General features: G+C 33.6%; 2 protein-coding genes across 3 annotated transcripts; both read left to right on the forward strand.

Annotated features, from left to right (window-relative positions):
* Positions 1-94: 94 nt before the first annotated feature.
* LOC120270564 (pyruvate dehydrogenase E1 component subunit beta-1, mitochondrial) lies at positions 95-11,086 on the forward strand. Of its 2 annotated transcripts, none has more exons than XM_039277608.1 (15): positions 95-171; positions 356-410; positions 500-577; positions 1,086-1,166; positions 1,235-1,261; positions 1,369-1,431; positions 1,534-1,620; positions 3,067-3,192; positions 6,878-7,011; positions 7,095-7,167; positions 7,246-7,311; positions 10,244-10,282; positions 10,357-10,481; positions 10,556-10,670; positions 10,773-11,072. In XM_039277608.1, exons 2-15 carry the CDS (start codon positions 360-362, stop codon positions 10,839-10,841), a joined length of 1,134 nt encoding a protein of 377 aa, XP_039133542.1. In that variant the 5' UTR covers positions 95-171; positions 356-359; the 3' UTR covers positions 10,842-11,072. The 2 variants fall into 2 exon arrangements, with proteins under 2 accessions (XP_039133542.1, XP_039133543.1); XM_039277609.1 differs by having other exon boundaries at positions 110-171; positions 319-410; positions 10,773-11,086.
* Positions 11,087-13,756: 2,670 nt separating this feature from the next.
* Positions 13,757-23,118, forward strand: LOC120270522 (uncharacterized protein At2g33490-like). Its single transcript, XM_039277554.1, is given in 12 exon segments — positions 13,757-13,997; positions 15,290-15,362; positions 15,662-15,736; positions 16,119-16,180; positions 16,284-16,352; positions 17,083-17,111; positions 17,193-17,411; positions 17,514-17,739; positions 19,096-19,152; positions 20,377-20,907; positions 20,909-21,350; positions 22,156-23,118. Coding segments are annotated over 11 exon segments (1,896 nt in total). The 5' UTR covers positions 13,757-13,883; the 3' UTR covers position 21,350; positions 22,156-23,118.
* The last annotated feature ends 103 nt before the right edge of the window (positions 23,119-23,221 follow it).

Genomic DNA, 23,221 nt, shown 5'->3' on the forward strand with positions numbered 1-23,221 from the left:
TACAAGGTATATTAGTAAAAGGACTTGCCCGAAAATGAAATACAATTTATTTTTTTATATTTTATTTTTCACATAAAAACTGATTAGAAAAGAGAGAAAGAAAGAGAGAAAAAAAATCTCTCGCCGTTCCTCCATTTGCCAGCTAGATCTCGTCCTCTGATCTCATCTAGGGTTTGTAATTCTTGGCCTTTTTGTGTTAATTCTTCTCTAATGGTTGATTGATCTATTGGTGGTCGGTGTTCCTCCGATTTTGCCCCTTTTTTTGATATATAATTTTGGTCTTTTTTTGGTTTAAATCGAATATCGGATGAAAAAAAGATTGAAGGTTTGAGAAATATTGGTTTTTGATCGGTAGGACGATGTTGGGTGTCGCAAGAAGAAGGCTTGGATGTGGGGGCTTTTCCTCTTCGGTAAGGAAGAGTAAAAATGGTGTTTTTTATTTTGAAGATGTTGATTGGTTTTGGTGATTCTTTGGTGGTTTTTTGTGTTTTTCGTTCAGATGCTTGGGCAAACGCTGGAGAGAATTCGACTTTCGAATTCGATTTTGCCTAGGAGCTTTGCAAGTGCCGCCAAAGAGGTATTGGTTTTCAGATATTTGATTACTGGTTCATTTTGATATATAGTTGGTGTTTGTTGTCTAATTTTGGAGATGTTTGGTTAGGAATTACTATTATATGTGCTCTTAACTCTATATTGCCGTAATATTGTTTCAAATCAAGGTTTTTATGATGATTATTGCAGGCGTTAATGTTTGTTTATGATCTCTAATAAGTGGTACACTTATATCTTTGATAGTGACGGCTTGCTTACTTGCTCGTTGTTTTTCTACATTTTGTATTCCTTTATGATACCCTTCAGACATGGTTTAGTAGTGTGCTCAGAATAATTTCTTTTAAACTTACACTGGTTCTTATGTTGTTCATGCTATGGCCACTATCTCAAGTCTTTGTAAATATCCATACTATTATATCTATATTCTGTTTCTTGCAAACTTTTCCCTAATTGTCTACCTAAGTTCACTTCTTTCTATTGAAACTTGTGCAATGCATAATTACAAAAATTTCATCTTATCAAATCTTCTATAGATCACTGTACGTGATGCTTTAAACTCAGCACTTGATGAGGAGATGTCTGCTGACTCGAAGGTCATCTTGATGGGTGAAGAGGTAATGCAGAAGTAAAATTTCATCTTCTTTCCTTTTCCCTTATTAATCGTTCTTGTAAAATATCGCAGGTTGGGGAGTATCAAGGGGCATATAAGGTGAGAAATTGTCATGGATGCACATACCTTCTGCTTTCTCCTATAGCTTGAATCATTCATCCTGGATTTACATTTTAAGTCTCTTATTTTATTGCCTCTTCTTGTAGATCTCCAAGGGTCTTCTTGACAAGTATGGCCCAGAGAGGGTTATTGATACGCCCATCACTGAGGTTTGTATATTCCATTCTTTAGGTGATTGGATCCTGTCATCCATTACAGATTTTTGTAATCTGTTGCCAGTGTCAAATCATCATCTTTTGCTTTGATTGCAGGCAGGATTTACTGGTATTGGGGTTGGTGCGGCTTATTATGGTCTTCGTCCTGTAATTGAATTCATGACATTCAACTTCTCCCTGCAGGTTAGAGACTTGTCTGAATTTGATAAAGCTGATTGAGTCCCATCTAGTGAAGTGTTCTTCTTTTTGTTTTGAGTTTTTGTATTGAGTAAATTGCAGGGACTAACTTGTATTTATTTATTTATTTGTTTATGTCTTTGTGATTTGGTGAAATATTTGTCTTAAAAATTGTCACACTGTTGAATCAGGTTTGCATAAGAATGTTCCGTAGATGATATCTTAATTATTATAGGATTTTACCATGCTAAGTAAAGTTATGCCGTGTGAGATTTCATCTTATCATGCCTTATATGCTATAAGAAATTAATTATATTCATTAAAACAGTGAATAGTGGGAATTGGGATTCCATGGCAACTGTAGAAGACATGGTCTTAGCAATTAATTTGGTAGTAATTTCAAGGATGAGATCAGTTCTTTTGAGTGAAAAACATTTTAAACCTTTGGGCAAGATATGTCATAAACTACAATGTACCCTTACAAGTTGGAGGATCTTGAAACTGCATCACCAGTCAGAATGAGGGGTCATGACCCTTTCTGTTTGTTCTCTTTTTGGAGCAAGATTTGTTTGCATGCTTAATTCAACCAAATTTAATTTATGTTGCTAAGCTAAGTGTGATTACCAGATAAAATGCTGAATTTGATCCTAAAACTTAATGACAGGGAATCAGTGATTCTAAACTAAAAAATCTTGGAAAAGGGTGCTTTCAAGTTTACCCTATTAGTTGTTACTATCTGAGGCATAGGTTTTCTGTGTTTTATTTTCTCCCAAGCCCCAATGCAGGTTTTCTCAAGAATTGCTTGAGAATAAAGCTAAAATGAATGTTTTGTCAACATGAGCACATTCGATCAACTACATGGCCACATGATTATTTTTTGAAATTCAAGTCACAGTAATTAATTTCTGGGTTTGGTGTTGCATAACTTCATCTCTTATGGATTTCTTTATGCGAAAAGCATGCGTTTATTGATTGATCAACCTATTTTGTATGTGTAACTACTTTTAGAGCTAAAATGACTTCTTTCACATCTACATCTGGACCCTGAAGTTCAAAGCATGCTTTCAAATGTTTCATTTTGTATTATCATGTTAAAATGATCCATTGATCTTGCCCTGCATAAAAAAATTTGGGGAGACCATTTTCAGGATGCATAAGAACCTCAATCTATCACATATCTTTTTGTGGATGTACATTTACACAGGCACACTTACATATATCTATTTACTTTAATGTTTCCAATGAAATGTTCATGAAATGTTTGATGCACATTTGAACTTTTGAAGTGGTACAGGAAGCTGTTTCTTTCAAATTTTTGTGTTGTCTTGTTGATTATTCATGCAACTGTTCATGATCCTCTGGTATTTATTAGCAAGATGTCTTAAGGCGTTTGCCATAAAAAATGCTGCATGAATTTTAAATAATCTGAAGCAAATTTCTGATGCATCTCAGGCAATTGATCACATCATCAATTCTGCTGCAAAGTCAAACTATATGTCCGCTGGCCAGATATCAGTGCCTATTGTGTTCAGAGGTCCAAATGGGGCTGCTGCTGGGGTTGGTGCTCAGCATTCACAGGTTTGTTTTTGTTTTTGTTTTTTTTAAATTAGAATTTAGGTTCAATGTTTCATTAGCTATCAAGAAACTTTATTCTACCAGATTAAGATGAATTGCTTGGACGGTATAGATTGTTACTAATTTAGTGATTGCCTGGTTCATTAGAAATTAATTTGAAATCATGAGATCTATGGTTGGTAACCTCAGAGTTCTAAAAATTTACTTGAACTCATAACTATGTCTGCAAAAGCAATGTGATGGGTTGTATGTAGACCAGGTTCTGTTGGTAGTTCATAATTGTCTCCACTGTATTGACATCTAAAATATCATAATTTTTTAAAACATTACCTATAATTGAGTTAAGAGAAGTGTTATTTGACTTTCGAAGTCCTCAGGATTAGAATAAGAGGCTGCTCATTACCACCTGTGACTTTATCCGGTACAATGCTAAATTTTTTGGTTTGTCTTATTTGCTGATCCGGTTGAAACATCTTCCGAGCTAACCCAAGATGTTATGGTTTTTTTCTGAAAACTTTCTACTATTTGACATTACCAATGTTTGTGATGTAGGACTAGCATGCTAAATAGAAACTGATTTGAGTTGAAGATAGGTTACTAGCATCACACTTGCTTAAATTGTAGGAATCACTTCTAAAATTCGTGGGCATCACACCAAGGCCTGGTTTGCATCTAACAAAACCAAAAAGAAAAAGATAATTTTCCCAGAAAGTATTCATTGTATTTATTACTTTTCTTTTTTCTTTGTCCTCTACTTATAGAGACTTGTAGTACGTGATAGAATACTGAGACTCAAGTTTTCACAAGAACCTAAGGGATGCACATGGAAACCAAAAAACTAAACCATCTTAATAAATATTTAAAACTTCTAGGATAATTAAATTTAGTAAATACTCTTAAAAGGCTCTTGAAAGACGCTTGACTAAAACAAACATGGCTGCAAAAATATAATATATAAATTCAAAACAAGTCCAAGGCCAGCTGAACTATTTGAATATTTGAAGTTACTAAATAAGTCCGTCTTTACCCAGATTGTGTCAAATCAAAGTTTGGGGCTTTGGTCTTGGTTTCTTTTTCCTTTGTAAGTTTTCAAAGGATGCTGCTAGTTTGTGTCAATCCCCCCTGATTAGGAAAACTAATTCCCCCTTGCTTAGGAAAACTCAACCATGGCGAGTTAATAGCATGAAATTATTTATAAAGATCTGGCCTGAGTTTTGTGAAAGTCTTGACCTATAATCGATGTGCAATTTGAAAGTGCACAGTCTTTCCAATTCGCATGATGCCTTTCATTTCCCCTGCTTCAAGTTGGAACAATTTGATGGTCCACAATATCTTCAATTTCCTCTCTAAGTCAAAATAGTGGTGGATGGTCCACAATATCTTCAATTTCCTCTCTAAGTCAAAATAGTGGTGGTTAACCTGCTTTATTTCTGCCACTTGGAGAATCATTTTCATGACCTACATACGGATTTAGATCCTCCACATTGAAGATCTTACTTATATCCATATTTGTTGGTAGATCAGGTATATAAGCATTAGAATTGATCTTATTCAAATTTTGTATGGTCCAGCATTTCTTGAGTGAAGTTTTGTGTAAGTTCCCCTAGGAAATCGCTCAGGCCTCATATGAACCATTACCATATCTCCTTCACTGAGTTCTGCAAACTTCCTCTTTAAGGCAGCATGTGCTTTGTGGTTCACATGACTTTCTTAGTGATGTCTTCCTAAAGCATCGTGATGCTCATATGTCGATGGGAGTATATCTCTTATCCAGTTAGTTTGATGCTGGACTGTCATAGGTGTTGCTGGAACAGTTGTATTTGCTTTCTGGCTTTCTTGATTTTGCCCATTGATTTCTTGAGAAGCTGCATTTTGTTCATTGTTAATTGGATTGTTAGTGCTCTAAGATACTTGTGCCTTATTTGCGGTTTATCTGGACATTTAAACTAGCGTAATTAAAACTGTTAGGCACCCTTAAGGCGCTAAGACTTTATATTGCCAGAGGCGAGAGGCGCCACAAAAGGCGCACGCCTGAGTGAAGTAAAGCACTAGTCAGTAAATAACTTATATATATACATATAATAATAATAATTAAAGATAAGCAAAGTAAAACATTAGGTCAAACAAAGCATAACACGAAGTCAAGAAAAACACTTCTTAGACATCCAGAACTACTCAAGTTTTTAAGACTGCAAATTCTGTCTTCATAAGTCATCTAATTTTACAATATCATCATTCTCATCATCTAAATTAATCTCAACTCCATCACTAGATTTAGAGAGCAACTTTTGCCACATCTTCAATTTTATCTAATTAATTAGTTATTATCTTATTTACTCATTATTTTTTTAAAAATAGCAATTTGTACACTTTAATCACCTAGCTTTTCTTCTCTAAATTTATGCCATTCTTTATTAGTAAGTGTGCCTTCTTAAAATCACCGAATTTCTCCCTTAAATTTATTGCCTGCCTTATTAGTAAGCGTGCATATTTTAAAATCATCAAAGTTTTTCTCCCTTAAATTTATTTCCTTCTTTATTAGTAAGTGTGCCTTTTTAAAATCACTTAGTTTTTCTCCCCAAAATGTATTTATTTCCTTATTAGTAAGTATGCCTTTTTAAAATCCCAATTAACACTAATTGAAAGCATTAAATATAGGGCTAATAGCAAAAAATAAAGACCGTTCGCCTTTTTTTTATGCATGGCGCCTGGCAAAAAGTGCTCGCCTCATTGAAGGCGCCTCGCCCTAGGCTTGTAAGGCGCTGGGGCCTCACCTTGCCTCACTTGAGCGCCTTTCTCGCTTTTAATAACACTGACTTAAACATTCCACTTTGTTCTGCCAAATGAAGTAACAGTTCTTCAAACTGATTTTCATATGACATGGCCGATAATATCTTTCCTGCATGTGTTGTAGGTTGGTTTTTTTTGCTCTGATACCAATAATGATGCAGGATTAGCGGGCCAAAGAGAAATTGATTTGAGTTAAAGATATGTTACTACTTACTACCATCACACTAGCTTAAATTCTAGGAATCATTCCTAAAATTCATAGGCATCACACCTAGGCTTGGTTTTCATCTCACAGAACAAAAAAGAAAAGATAAATTTTGAAGTATTCATTGTTTTTCTTTTTTTGTTAGTGCTCTACATATAGACACTTGTAGTGCATGCTCCACAAAAATAAGACTCATAAATTCTCACAAGAACTCAAGGGATGCACATGGAAACACCTTTATAAAACTCTTCTAAGACAACTAAATTTAGTAAATACTCTTTAAAGGCTTTTGACTTTGTCTGGAAACTAAAAAGAATCATAATTTGCAAAATCAAATCAATTTCCAGCCAGGTGAACTATTTGAATCTTTGAAGGTCCCAAATATGTCCGACTTCACCCAGATCATGCCAAATAAAAATTTGGTCTTTGATTGCTGGTTTTCTCCTTTCTTTGATAAGGTCTTAAAGGATGTTTAAATTTTGCATCAGTTTGATACCCTTCCATTTCTCACTATAGCAGCTTGGGATGAAATACATTTCAAGATGAATTATTTTTTTCTTGTTTGTTTTGTCTTGTAATTACCTGCATAGAATTCAGTTCCCTACTTTATTGAGATACCTGGTGACAACTATTTTTTGCATAGCTTTATCAAGTTGTGATTTAAAACAATATCTATTATGGGGTCATCTGCAGTGTTTTGCGTCTTGGTATGCAACTTGTCCTGGTTTGAAAGTGCTATGCCCTTATTCAGCAGAAGATGCTCGGGGCTTGCTAAAAGCTGCTATCAGGGATCCTGATCCTGTTGTTTTTCTTGAAAATGAGCTTATGTAAGTAGATACTAAAATTACTACATGATGAGTTTGACAGATTATTGCCTTGAACAGAGTTAATACCTTTATTGGTTTTCTAGGTATGGAGAATCTTTTCCTGTTTCGGATGAAGTTCTTGATTCTAGTTTCTGTCTTCCAATAGGAAAGGCAAAGGTGCTTGTTTTATGTACTTGCGAGTTGTGAGCTTTATTCTTATATTTGTATTGAGTATTTTTTTATCTCAATTTACAGATTGAACGAGAAGGAAAAGATGTGACCATTACTGCCTTCTCAAAGATGGTCGGCTATGCTCTCAAGGTTTGTTCATAACTTGAATGCTTCCTCAAACATCTATCAAAGATAGTATGTCAGACCTGTTCGTTTCCTTAGCTGGTTGTGAAATTAGTAAGATTTTTCAACATCAAATTATATTGTCAAGACTTAATCAAGACTGTCTACAGTGATCGTTCTTACCCTGGAATCCAAGGATCAATTTATTATGCTAGAGTTTTGAATTTTTGAATTCATACTTCGATATCCTTTGGATTATTACAGTGATAGTTCTTACCCTGAAATCCAAGTATCAATTTATTATGCTAGAGTTTTGAATTTTTGAATTATTACTTCGATATCGTTTGGATTGATCATTTCTTACTTTTATATTTCAATGATTTTACTGGAGTTCTGGGGTGGAGTATGCTATAAGCACTGTATTACAATGGTTATAACTCATAAGCATCAAACTTTTTGGTCATTTGCAATGTCTTTCCATTGGAGGTTTATTTTAAAAAAAAAAAAAAATTTGAAACTTCTGTTTGATGAGACAAGCTAAGGATTAGATGCTGAGCTAAAGTAATGGAGGAATGCTTTGTGTGGTAATGGTGATCAAACTTACATGAAGCAAACTAGAACTAGCACTAGCACTAGCACTAGATCAACTGAACTAAAGACAAGCACATACTAACACACCTGCTTGAGTTATAGAGGGGAGGTCACTGTAATACCCAACTTGCACAAAAGGTCCCATAGTTCTTTAGTAGTATAAAGTAGGTGGTATAAGAAGAATTGTAACTTTTCTCCGAGTAGCTGTAATAGGAGGAGCAGGCTGCTTCAGATTAGCAATTGCAGAAGGAAGATAGAATTTAGAAGACATAATCATTATGGGAAGCAGTATAGTAATAGTTACCGGTTAGAGGGTTTTGGTTTAGCCATTGCACATGAAAGCAGAAAGGCATAACGGCCACAGATGCAGGGTTTTGGATTAGCCATCGCACATAAACTCTGGTGGTGCTTGGTTGATGATTAAGAGTGTGTGTTTAAGGAAATTTCTTTTGAAAATTGATTTGAAGGCATAGTGAATCAACTGCAATTTTGATTATATTAATACTAACTCAAAATTAAATTTTTCTTAAGATATAACAGATGAAAATTTAATTTTTAATTGATAATGTGTATTTAGTAATGTTAGTAGTTTTTTTAAAAATTAATTCGTGGATGTATTTATTAATTAGCGGTTGCTAATTGACCAACCAAGCATCCCTCTGAGTTATGAAATATATACACAACATAAAGCCTGGATAAGATAAACATTAATAAAATATAGAACAAAGCATAATCCTAGAATTAGGATTAGATCAACTAAGATAAGCTCATGCCAATAGAGCTTTTGCATTGATCTACAAAGAGAGTTGGGAAGAAATTTAACCAAAATATAGCTAAAATGCATTGTGCACAGGATTATGACTTTGGAGCTAGAATGCATTAAGTGCAACTTATAACAAAATGACATGTGCCATTGACCTTCAGTGAGACTAGGCAGTTGTATGTGCTATTCAGGCTGGAAAGCAACAAAATTACTATTAGGTGTTCCTTTTTATTGGTGTCCCAACATCCATTTCAAGGCATAATCCAATGTCATACATTTGATTTAATTGAACTCCAATTTCATTGAAAATTCTGCTGTTATCATCTTAACAAACTATTGTTTGGATATTTGAAACTTCGATATTGAAGATGAGATACAACCCATTGTACATGGAGATAAGGATAATTGTATTTCCCCTTTATAGAAGTAGCAACCCGTGAATTGTGGCAAACCTCAATTTTTTTTTTTTTGTGTTAAGTTGTTTAAAAAGTTGAAAATGAAAATGACTCTTCACTTTCTTATTGTTGTGAGTTATATAATTTCAAAAACCAACCATTTCTTTCCTTTTTTAATGTTTTCTTTATTTTGATGTGGAACCACATGGTTTTTTTTTTGGTGCTTGTCCATTGATTAAACCAATGCAAGTTGTTTGGAAAGAGTCATGTCATGAACATATTACAGAAAGTATGTTAGAAAAGAAAATGAAATTCCCAAGGACAAAATGGTGGACGTTCATTATTATTATTATTATTTTTTTAAAAAAAGGGGATTTAAGACACACTTTTAAGGACTCTATGTTAACCCAAATGGAAAGGAAATTGTCGGCCAAATAAAAAGATATAAATGCAGCAATTGACAATTATTTTTTTCTTGCTTCTTCCTGAACTGCAAATGACTGGAAGGTTGTTTATTTTCTTTGTTTAAACATACCTTTAGTGGAAAGTGCTCTTTATGGATTCTCTATTTGGGGAAATGGATTGACCTGCCTTCCGGGCTGTTAGAAAGTTTATTTGATCTTGCAGTATACTTTATTTTGATTCAAACAGAAGGAGAGGCGTTTCTTAATTGTTTCCAATTAAACACATTCTTAGCAAATCATCTTGAAATTGTTATGGAGGCCAAAGAGTTGGGTTTAAAGCTAGCAAGGGGAAACACCGTGCTTTAGCTTCTTCCTATTCATTTTTAGTGCCTTATGAAACTTTCAACACAATTGATGTATATTGTCAAACCATAGTGGGGTTGTTGGTGTTTCTCTTTTGTTATTGTGGAATGCCTCGCTGTATGCAGTTATTTGCAACTACAGTAAATTCCTTCCTGTTCCTGCTACAAGAATACGAAAACCACTAGGGCATGTTTTGAAGTGTGTGCCCACCGGGAAAGGAAGCCATCTTTTAGATAGGAGCTCGGTAATGAATAAAATTCAACAAAAGACAACAAGATCCTAGATGGTATTGAATTAGTGGTCCTCAAATGTTGAACCTGATTTCTATATGTGCATTGTATTTATAGTTTTATTTTTTTGTACACTAGAAATCATTGTTAATTCTGTGTTTTAAAATACGTTAGTTGTAACATCGATCTGATTCCTTAATGACTTATATTCAGGCAGCAGAGATACTCTCAAAGGAAGGAATCAGTGCTGAGGTAAACTCTCTCATTTAAAAGCTTGGACATACCTATTCTAAAACTATTTAAAATATACTCAAAACTTCCTATAGGTTATAAACCTACGGTCAATCAGGCCATTAGACAGAGCAACAATTAATTCCTCTGTTCGGAAAACCAATAGATTGGTCACTGTTGAAGAAGGCTTCCCTCAGCACGGAGTCGGAGCTGAAATCTGGTTAGCTTCTCATCAATACTCTCACTTATGTTTGTCTGTCAGTTTGTCTGATTAAGCTCCATTTGGTGAAACAGCACATCTGTTGTCGAAGAAAGTTTTGAATATCTTGATGCGCCAGTGGAGAGGATCGCCGGAGCTGATGTACCAATGCCTTACGCCGCAAATCTCGAGAGAATGGCTGTACCTCAGGTCTGTTACATCTCATTCATTTTTACTAAATTTCGGCATTACGAATCTGAGCCAAATGCTTTCGACTTTACATTAAAACAAACAAAACATATTATTACACAGGTCGAAGATATAGTGCGAGCAGCGAAACGGACATGCTACCGCTCAGTTCCTATGGCCGCAACAGCTTGATTTACTTATTCCTTTACGATCGATGACTTTCGGTAAAAGAATGTCGTTCGCAAGCTGATTTTGATAAATCTTGATGCTTTGTAATATTCTTTCTTGTTTTGGGCAGTTCAATGACTGCTTGTTCAATTGTGTCCCAATAATGGCCATGGGTCACTCATTGAGTTTTTCTTTGCAGAAATTGTTGACTTGTGCTTCTGTTTCAGATCATCCAAGTTTTCTTCATAACACAAATTTAATTTTGTTTCTTTAATTAATTTAATTAGTTATTATTATTATTATTATTATTATTATTATTATTATTATTGTTATTATTATGTGAAATGACAGGAAATTGATAAAAAGGGTAAGAGCATGATGGAAATTGAATTGGGTGGATTTTGGGTCGCTCTTTGATTGACTTGAGACTAGAAATGATGAGGGGCATTATTGTCATTTTCGCTTAGGAACTGCTAAGAAAAAACACATTCTCTTGACCTGTTAAAGTCGTTTGTGAATGAGTGAAAATAATTGATGGAAGACCTGGTTGAATTAGGGTAGCATATTTATTTTAATTTTTAGAAAAAAATAAATTTTTATTAATTAAGTTCACATAAAAATATATATTTTTGGCCTTGGAGCTTTTTTTATAAATCTTGATCTTTTGCAGTGGAATTATTTTTTCTAATACCATTTGAATCTACTGGTAATTGTCTAAAATCTTTTAAAAAGTTTTTTTAATGTAGATTTGGTCTTTTCAAATTTGGGTATTTTTAGTTTATTTGTCAATATCTTTGTTGTTGATAGGAATGGTCAAATATTAAATAAAAAAAATAAATATTAAATATAAAAAAACTAATATATTAAGTGAAAAATTTATGTGGTTATATAAAATATAATAAAAAAAGAATAAAAAAAGAGAAGTGTCTGAGAAATTCAAATTTCATAGGGTTATTTGAGAAGTTTTAAAACTTTCAAGGCTAAAAGTAATTTTTCCTTGAATATGATCTTGTTTGTATTTTTATTTATTTATTTATTTATTATTATTATTATTTTTTTAATACTACTAATGTCATAATCACATTTGGTCCATATGGTAAATTTAATTTGTACTTCTTACAGAAAATAATAATTTGTAAAAGTACTATTTATTATATATATATATATATAGATAAAAGTTTCTGTCGAGCGACTACTTATTTATACTAGTACTAGGACGCATTTATTTATTATTATTTAGATAAAAGAAAATATTTGAATAAAACTTTAATTTATTTATTATTTTATATAAAAGAAAATAAAGAAACTTTTCAACACTGTTGCAAAATTTGATAATACATACTTTACCTAACCATTACTAAAAAAAAAATATAATAAAAATAAAAAAAACAACTACATCTCCAACAAACTTTCAACCGGTGTATGAAAGAGACAATCCGCCTTTTACTTGAAGCTACTTGGTTTGCAATTGTTTTCAAAAAGCATTTGTATATATGTGTGTGTATATATATATATATTCTTATTTTGTTTAACAAGTAAAATAAAATTAAAATTTTTAATGTACTTTTGAAAAGTCAGGTGGCAAGCAAATTTGTTATTTTCTAAATTGCAACATGCCAATCACGTAGTAATCCTAAAAGTGATTTTAAAGTTTTTTTTTTTTAATACAAATAAGCAGCATATAACCCTCGTTTATAAAAAAATCAAGGCCGTATATAGATGTAGAGCGCAATCATAAACTTAATAATCACTTATGTCTTCACCGTGTGCAAGTTTTTCCCGAAACAAATACCCTATCCAAACACCCAGTACCAATAAATTAAAACTTGAAATACATATATATATATATATATACATAAGTTTATGATAATTAAAAATGTTATACTCATACTTACAGTAGCCTGTTGCCTCAATACATGATGAATTGTCCATTCATTGCATCAAAGAACAATAAGATCTAAATATGGATCATAATAACGAATTTGAGATCTTCATCTTTGGATTAACTTTGTAATATTGATTTAAATTTGCATTTAAATTAAATTTTATTATTTATGATCTTATTTTTATTTTGAAAATAATGAGCAAATCGATTTTAATTAATGTGAATTATGACTAATGTAAATATTTAAAATTTATAAATAAATAATACAAAAGACAATTATATATATATATAGCGCATACGTCAACTGCAAACATTCGTAGAGAGACAGAAAAATCAGTATGTGAATAGTGACAAAAACTTGTACTGGATTCTCAAACAAGTAGGTGAATTTTGTTAGGTTATTTATAAATATTATTGGAGAGGAGCCAGTAAAAATCAGCTTCAGATGGCCCACTTTTTATTGTGAAATCAAGCTGTTTATAAATGATAGTAAATGACACGGCCTTATATATATATATATATATATATATCAAAAGCTCGGATTATTTACACATGATACATGAAAAAGTAAAGTATTATCCATATAAGTTTATAAACAATAAGAATATTTTTTAAAATTGAAATTCAAATTAAAAATATTGTTGCACTTGCACATCAAAAGATAGTTTCACTAATTGCTTCATTTATAAAACTAGAATGCTCTTTTGTCTCTTCTTTTTCATTCTTTTTCATTCAAAACACGTTTTTCAGATCTAATTATTTGTTTGGGATAAACATCAATTAAATTTAATTTTCAAAAATTATTAAATTATAAAAAAAAATTCAAGGAGTTTTCTAAATAAAAAGCCCACTTGCTGGTAAATATACAAATTAACCCCTAATAATAAATTATTATTTTAAAACCCTAAAATTTTCAATTCATTCCTTTTCTTCCATATTTTCATCAATACCGTCTTTGACCAAGAAAATATCAAAACCGAAAATCAAAAGCGACCCGAGTTGAAGAACAAACAAGAGAGAGAGAGAGAGAGGAGAGGGAAAGAGGTAGATCGATCTCGTTGTTGTTGTGGTTGTTGTTGTTATTGTTGTTGATTTTGTTGGAATTGAGAGGATAAAAATCAGGGCTTTCTTGGTTTCTGGTTTTTGGGTTTGAATTGAGTTTTTGGTGGTTTTTGGTAGAGATGAAATCGTCTCTGAAGAAGTTGAGGGGATTTGGGCTTCATAAGAGTGATCCCAAGGAGAAGAAAGGACACCAGCAACCTGCCAAGCTTGATGAGCTCGTTCAAGCCTCACTGGTAATTCTTCTATACCTCTTAATGGCCTTCGGCGCCAATCTTTTGATTTGTGTTTTTTTGTTGGTTTTGTTCTTGGATCGCTTCTTTGGGGTTTTCTTGTTCGTGTTTAGGCGAAAAGATAAGTTTTTTGGAGGTTTTTTTTGTTTAATTGCTAGGTAAATCTCTTGCTTTTATGTTTGCAAAGAATCTGATTTTGTATTTGTTGATTTGATAAGTTGATACCAAATTGATTGTTCATCTCTTTTTCCCAGAAAAATTAGTTCTAAGTGGGAGGCATTGCAGTAGTTGTGAAGATCAAATTTTGTGGTATTCGGTGGATTAATGTTATCTTCAGAATAGACTGATATTTTTACCAGTATTTTGTATTTAGTTTCATTCACAATTTGTTCCAATAATGGAATTATTTTTATTTTCTATATTGAGGTTGTGTTGTTTTACGGTATTTTATTGTTGGGGATTGGACTTTTCATGATTTTCTTATATGATTATCAAGTTTGTTAGTATATTTGCCGTTGGTTGATCACCTGAACGGAACTGATTGATCTTTGACCGAAAAGGATCAATCTTCTTTGTTTGATTCCGGCTACAGAAATGTTGAATTACTGATTGACCCACAATCAAAGTCAAATGCATATTTTTTAAAGCATTACTTGAAGAGGACTTTCAATGGTCTCTATTCTTGGATTTCAAGATCATGCCACCTGATCAAAGGCTTCATATTTGAACACCAATGCTAATCCTCGTGATTTGAAACAGTAAAAGAAATCCTTTTTTTAATTCGCTAAACATTTTGTTGATATTTATGTAATTTGTCTTTTTCACCCTTGAGTTGGACATGTAATTCGTATGATGTTTGTATACTGTAGTAACTTTTACCTCTACATTTTTTTCAGCCATATAAATGTGAATGCATGTGCTCTTGGAGTGACCTTTCATGCAGGCCCATTGATGATTTACTTGTCTTAAAACTAACAGCTATAATGTTTGTCTGAACATAAGCATACATTGTTTGCAATTTAAGATTGCCTCTTGGCATAACTGCTTTAGTTTCTAGAAACCTTGTTTTTTCCCCATACTTGTGGAAGAGTCGTCGTGGCATCCTGGTCAGCAAGTATCATATGAAGATCTTTTTCTCCTCTCCATAATTTTTAATTTCTTTGCACAAAAAGATTTTCTCAAATACTTTTTAGTTTTAAGGTTGCAAAAAATTAATTAATGAGAAAAAGAATCTATGTGTGCGTATATATATATTCGCCTTTATGAGATTCTCATTTTCTGTCTACTTGTTGTAGGATATGCAAGACATGAGGAATTGTTATGATGGCTTGCTTTCAGCAGCAGCGGCAACTGCAAATAGTGCTTATGGTATATGGTCTTAATTTTTAAATAATTTTGTTTGCTGATGCTGAGCTTTTTTCCCCTATTCTTCCATGAATACTTACTCTTGCACTCATTGATATTATTAGTTTATAACCGTATGTTATTCAATCTGTCTTAGAACTTGTATAGATAATCTTTTCAATTTACATGTTAAGATCTTATGGATCACAATAACACTGACGCTTGAATCTCCCTGCTTTTGTATCTTTAAACCAATGAGATAACAATTAGGCAATATGGATCTCAGTATATTTTTTAAACCTGTCTTTGTTTGTATCTTGCAGAGTTCTCAGAAGCCCTGCAGGAGATGGGTAGTTGTTTGCTTGAGAAAACTTCATTGAATGATGATGAAGAAAGTGGTGAGCAATTGCTTCTTATCACATATATAGTTTAGTGTGTGAAATTTCTTGATTTCATGCTATTAGTTAAGTATTTTGGGAAATAAAAATTGCCAAGAAAATTGGTACTGACCACCATCCTGAAATGGGAATAAGTTTATTGTGCATTGTTTGGAACATCATCAAACTTTTTTCATCACTGCATGTCTTATAATATAGCTTGACCATGAAGATTTCCTAGTTGGTTTCGGTGCATTAATTTCTTCTAAACTTTGATGGACACCAAAATACTCATGCTTTATGGGGTCAGGTTTTTGCTTGATATCTATGTAGTGAAAATGTTATGCCAAATGATTGAACATAAAATTTTATGCACTGGAATTATTGCTGTTGACACATGCAGGTAGAGTTTTATTGATGCTGGGCAAAGTACAATTTGAACTTCAGAAGCTTGTGGATATCTATGTTAGTATTGAATCTTTTGATTGCCTTCTTTTGAAAGCGTTGCATAGTCACCCATCATTATTTGTCTTAATAATATACATTTTTTTTCTAATTGATATCTCAGCGTGCTCATGTCATCCAGACTATTACAATTCCTTCAGAGTCTCTTCTTAAGGAGCTTCAAGTAGTGGAGGTTTGGTTTTTATCTTTTCCCTTTATTTTTCATAATTGGCATAGTGGAACATTGCGAGCAACTGATTCACTTAGTGATTTTAATATTCTTTTGATACTAATTGCTCATGAAAGGTTGACACATCCAATTCTGTACTAATTGTATGGCTGCTTCCATGTGACCCAACCCTAGCTTTTCACTCTCTCAACCAAACTGATAACTAAGCTTGAAAAAGCAAGTTCTACTAACAAAAAGTTTTATTTCTAGTGAGCTGTAGATTCCATTTGTCATATTAAAGAAATCCTTAACTAATTAAAATTCTCATCTGTTCATGTTTTTTAGTAAAAACATTTCTTGAATTCCATCACTGATTATCATTCTTATTATTATTCCTGTGATAAATAACAAATAATGTGTAAATTATGAATATTGATACTGTAAAGGTAATGAAACTTTCTCCTTTCTGATCCCTAATAAACTAGGTCAAAGGTGTTGCTAATGAATTATTATCATTCCTCATGTTATCGGGAAATCTAGTGCACGTGGAACTCTGATTGCTATAATTTGCGTAATGATACCCATATCTGTGTTTTCCGTTACGCCTTCTGTGTTCGTACTGGTTTTCAAGATCGTAATAAAGAATTTCCTCATTTCTTGTCTGTGTTGTAATACCCAGTTTTTGGCATAGTGAAATTTAGCTGTCAGTGTATTGTAGCATTGGTTTTTAACAAACCTTTGTTTGCTAATGCAGGAGATGAAACGCCAGTGTGATGATAAGAAGTATGATGTTATTAAATATTCCTTGTTATTTTTCTAGCTTTGTGTAATTTCTCTATCTCACATTTTGCGGATCTTCCACAGAGAAACATATAAATCCATGTTTGCGGCATATAGGGAAAAAGGAAGGCCAAAATCTGGAAAAGGTGAAACTGTCTCATCACAGCAGTTGCTAGCTGCCAAAGAGGACTATGACGAGGAAGCGACGCTCTTTATATTTAGGTTGAAATCATTGAAACAAGGGCAGTCCAGAAGTCTTCTGACACAGGCTGCTCGGCACCATGCTGCACAGGTTGTTTTTTAAATTTGAGATATTGAATTGAAGGTGCATTATATTCCTATATGACCACAGGTAGTAACTAATGTGTATTCATGCTTTCCTTGCTTTGCAAACAGATAAATTTCTTCGAGAGCACTCAAGTCCCTTGAGGTTGTCGAGCCACATGTTAAAGTGGTTTCTGAACGACAGCATATTGATTATCAATTTAGCGGACTTGAAGATAATGACACAGAGGATTATGATGATGATGATTATGGGTATGATGACAGTGATGAGGAGGAGTTGAGTTTGGATTATGGTCAAAATGAACATGTTAAAGATAATCTCCCAAGATCAAACAATTCAATGGAGGTGAAATAATCTTCTTCTTTTTTTTCTTTACTACAAATTTATTCCAATCAAGTTCATTTATTATTTTTGTCCTTATTATAGTTCTAACTTCTGTGTTGGATACATTCTGCATTTAGAAATAATATATGTGGTTAAGTAGCATAGCAGATGCCAGATATTACAATTCTCAATATTGTTAGAATTCACTTAGTAAACCAAACATAGTTATGCTGACCAAGTAGCCACATTTTGTATCATATGTAAATGGAAAATAGTCATGCTATCCAAGTAGTCCACCTGCCTATCCTATATATAAACTGGCCCATCAATAACCAAGCCTTCATTTTTTGCATGTTGACTGGGATTGTGGATTGCAGCCATATGTTGTTGAGAAAAGACTTGTTTTGGGCATTGCCCAATGTTGTCCTGCACCAGTGAGCCCTGGCATCTCCATCTTTCTTAGTTGACAAGTAAATTTTGATTTTGATTCACCAATTGTTGTATTATGGAGTAAAGCCTTAATGAGAGATACTTATGAGTACATTACAAAGATAATCACAAATGGAAGATGAAACTAGGGAACTAAATTCTATGTAGTTTGGTTATATTTAACATAAGTTTGAAACAGCCCTGTGTTCAAATGTTTTATCATACTATCAAAGGAAAATTTGAGGCTGCGTGCTCCTCTGATAGCTGGCAAGGGCAGAGATTGTAAATGAGGGAATTCTACATGATAACTGTTTGACCAATTCAACACTTTGATGTTAGGCTGCGTAGGATATTAAAGAAATGGAAATTGCTTATAGAATACTTGGATTGCTGTATTAGGCATTTATGTGGAGAGCTTTCTCTTCTTTTATTTCTAGCTTTGGGAAAGAAACCATGTTGAAGAAGGATTAGTAATGCATTTGTGAAGATATAGGATAAATCATTTTTTTTTTCTTATAGAAATTTAAATGATCATGAATGGCATGAGGTTGATGGAAGAAATAGTTGAGAGTGCAGATACCCTTTCCGTAATCAACGTTGCTTTCCTTATATTGAGCTTTTAAAACTTGATTTTGTTTGGGTATTTTCTTGTGCGTTATTCAATGGATCTGCATTCAGTATGATGTCTGATTAACAATGCTACTGCTTCCTAGAGATGTTCTTGGACTTGTATGGTGGGTTTTGGAACTAATGCTGATAAAACTACCTGCATTATGTGAAAGATCTATATGAAACAATTTATTGAGTGTGCATATATATAACTGAAATTTTGGTTTTTTTTTTTCTCTTATCTGTCGTTTCATCATGCATTATAGTTTTTATGAGCATATGCTTTCTTGTTTCCTAGTAAGGGCATGTTTGCTAATACGATAGTTTGTTAAATTGCAGTTAGATCACATTGATCCCACAGTCTCATCTACAGCAATTATTGAACGTGTATCACAGGTGAGCTCCTTTACAATACAATTTTCTAATATCACCAAAATTGCATGTAATCTATATAGATAAGAAATGCCTTGAGGATGACTGGTTGGTAGAGGTGGTGATGTTTTGATCCTTTGTGAACTTGTCTTAACCTGATAAACATGCACCTGGTGCCCTTGAATCCAACCAAACTTGCATTGGCTCTAGTAAAGAGTATTTGGATAGGAAATAAGAGAGGATTGGATTAAGCCATTTTACATAAAAAGCTTATTGCCGTCTCTCATTTCTCCGTGCTGTTTGTATAGAGAGTAAAATATAGAAAGAATAAGAAAATAAATCTGGGAGAAAAACGAGAAATAATGGTTATCCATTTTTTTTGGTTAGACATTTTGTACCCTTTGTTTAGTTATGGATGATATATACTTATGGAACAAAAAAAGATTTGATGAGGAAACAATAATAGAGCCATATATCATTAGTCTTAAACTCCTTTTTGATTGACATACTTAATCAAGTTAAATGAACAATAAATCATAATGTTAATAGTGGTACATATGCTTGAGTTACACAAAAGTAAACAAAGGACTATTGATTTTGCCCTCTTAATAATTCATATTGTTAAATTTTGCTCCTTGAGAAGATACGGGCATAATTGTGTAATTCACCTTCCCCCGTAATCTGTAATAAACCAATCCAGCATGGAGAGAGAGTTGTCTAATCCTCTTATTCCTGGAGAGCAATAAGAGTACTCAATTAAACCTAGGGTGGTTTGGATGAATATGAGTAATACCCCTTTTCTTCTATCCAAACACCACCCAGCTAGATTTGTGCATGGCAATACATCACAGTTGATGTTAGATTCACATAGCAATTTTTATTGGTTGTTTTGGAGTTTGATGTTTGAAGGACCATATTGGTTTTCTATCGAACCTAATATGAATTTAGCAACCATTATGTATTAGCTCTAAATTTCTGAACCTCTGGTGGGAATGAAAAGAAAGATACAGATGGCTTGACTGATTGGGATGTCAAAAGTAATGTATATTTAGAAGAATCATTGTCATCTGTAGGAGATTTATTTCAAGATGTTTTGACAGGGATAGGTTACTTGAGAAGTTATTTTCTCACCTCATAGATTTGCAGAAGTGTTTCCATATAATTATCCTCACTGCACCATTCTTTTTCAAGAACTACTGAAATAAAAAACTTTGGAATTTCTCCCGTAACCATTTTTCTCTTTTGCAGGACACCCTGGACAGAAGCCAAGCTGATTTTATTTCCGGTGGGGGATCTAGATTGGTCAGCCAATCTGCTCCAATTTTTCCAGATAAGAAATTTGATTCATCAGAGAAGTTGAAAGAAATGCGACCCTCTTCGACAAGGAAGTTTCACACCTATGTTCTGCCTACACCGGGTGACACTCAGCTTGCTGCCTTTACAGGGTCTAATAACCCAGTTTCTAAAGCTCAGGCATCATTATGGCATTCCTCTCCACTAGAACCAAATAAGTTTGGTAATGGCATCAAACCGCCGTCCATACTGAAGGAAAGCAACTTGAATAGCGGTCCCATCAAGTTGCCCCCACCTTTGTCTGGGGAGTTGTCAATCCCACAATATAATCTTCGGACTGCTTCTGCTACCAAAAAAATCAAAAGACAAGCTTTCTCTGGTCCGATTACAAGCAAAGGATGGTCAAACAAACCTATTTTCTCTGGCTACAATTCCATGTCATCAGTAGAATATCCTGGCATCAATTCTTCCCGACAAAACCGTAGCCCCACGCATCAGACTTCTGTGTCTGCGAAAATGTCGCCGAAATACCTCACCTCCTCCCCATGTATCATCCCCCAGGATCAGCGAACTTCATGAGCTTCCAAGACCTCCAGTTGATGTAGTTAGAAGAAACTCAAGACCTTCCAATTTCATCACCTACTCAGCCCCTTTGGGGCCTAGAGGTCAAGAACATCAGGCAATGACCAAAATGCTCCCAGCTGCATCACAAACACCAACACCGTTACCAGCACCGCCTGTTTCCATGTCGCGCAGTTTCTCCATACCTACGAGTATTCAAAGAAATCCAGCTGCATCAGCTACAAAGTTGGAGATTTCAAATGGGTTGGATGAAATTGCTTCACCTCCTCTAACACCTATTTCACTTCCCAACATTCTGCCAATGTCAACGACTTCAGAATCAGCAATTCAGTCTAAAAAAACATAAGGTAACAGTATTAATGCTTGTGACTCTATTCTGAATTTATAGATTATTTGTTACAATAACTGATTTTAAGAATTATTCTTTAATGCGTCATTTGTCTTATTGTGATGTGTGCATTTTTCCCTCTCTTCCATAGAACCATTTTTTTCAGTCGTTAGCTTTTAAATGTACCATTTGATTTTCAGGAGATAATAATGCTTAAATTTATATTAGTTGCATCTGCTCATCTTAATTATTCACACAATTTGTTGTTTGATCTTGTTTCTTTGCTCATCAGTGCAATCCATAGTCAATCTTTATTTGCTGTCGATATTTTTCCCTTCATCTTTGGCTTAAACCTCAGAAATTTAGAAGGATTTAATTCAAATGAACCTACTTATAAGCTATCTGCACATTTATGAAAAACTCAATGCCCGAAAGGTGGAATACTGTTAGTTTTCAGTTGCATCATTAACACTGTCAAAAGGTTTGATTGGTTCTTTATATGTACTTTTTGTAGCTTCTTCGCGTCATGGAAACAGAACTGAATATTTACCTGTTCTGATTGGCTGATTGGCTGATTGGCATGGTATCAATTTTATTTAGCGCATCTCAAACAACTATCTTTCTTTTTTACCTTAAGCTCTAACAGTGTTTGAATATGCTTTTCATTCTATATTACTTCATTTGTGGTATTAATTACTGAAGATATAGAAGTAATTCGCATATAACTTTATCAACATAAAGATACATGTATTTACAGTAAATTTTTCAGCAAAAAAAAATTTACTCATCAAGCTAATTTTCATTTTTTTTTTTTCTGAAAGCAGGATCACATAACTCAACTTGGTGAACTTTTCCTCATCTGGATTCATGTAAATAACAATTTGTACATTCCCAGGTCTGATCTAGTAATTGTGGTTATCCTTAATGTTCGGCAGAAAGATCTGCGCACCAAATAAAACCTCTTTGCTTGCTTGTATTTTTTGGAGTTCATCAATGAAAAATTTTGTATTTTTTTCCTCTATGGTAAGATTTCTCTGCTTCACATTTTAAGGTTAGCAGAGTGAAGAGGAAAGATCACACAAAGACAAAGGTAAGGTGTGACCACCTTGTTGCAAACAAGACAAGGTGCCGACTGGGCCGACATGTGTTGCATTCTGGTTGGCTAAGAAAAGCAGTGGTTGATACTGCAAGATGGATAGGAATGGCTGCTATTTTTGTTTGTTGTTGCATTGATCTTACTTAGAAGAAGAAGACGAAGAAGAAGAAGAAGCAAAAAGAAAGTGAAGAAGAAGAAGAAGAGAAAGGTGAGAATGGGCAAGATATGTTGCTCAAATGGAGATGATGACTCACCTCTGCTTGGCATTGTGTTGGCTCTTGTGCTTGTAATGTTGCTGCTTCTCTTGTGCCAGCCTCAACCAAGAAGAAGGTACACTGTTTACCATTGTTCATGAACGCATTGGTTCACCTCCTTCACTGTATCCCTTTCTGTTGTTATTGTTGTTATTGTTGCCGTTGCTGCTGCTGTTGCTGTTGCTGTTGTTGTTGTTGTTGTATGTGTGCATTAAACTAAATGACTCTCTCTTTTTATATATATATATATATATAGAGAGAGAGAGAGAGAAAACATTCTCTATAGATGTCCATAGATAAAAAATCTATGGACGTCCAATTATCAGCGCAGCGGGTGGATCGCGATCCAACAATTAACATTGATGAACAGTAATACTGTGTGCTTTGTGTACTGTACTAGTTTTAAATGATAATCACTTTGTTTGTTATTGTATTAACTACTGTCCATCAGTGTTGGCTGTTGGATTGAGATCCGATTTAACAACTAATATATATATAAATTTGTATGGATGTATATGGTTGTTGTATGAGTGTGTATAA

Source organism: Dioscorea cayenensis, chromosome 10 (assembly GCF_009730915.1).
Source record: "Dioscorea cayenensis subsp. rotundata cultivar TDr96_F1 chromosome 10, TDr96_F1_v2_PseudoChromosome.rev07_lg8_w22 25.fasta, whole genome shotgun sequence".
NCBI lineage: Eukaryota > Viridiplantae > Streptophyta > Magnoliopsida > Dioscoreales > Dioscoreaceae > Dioscorea > Dioscorea cayenensis.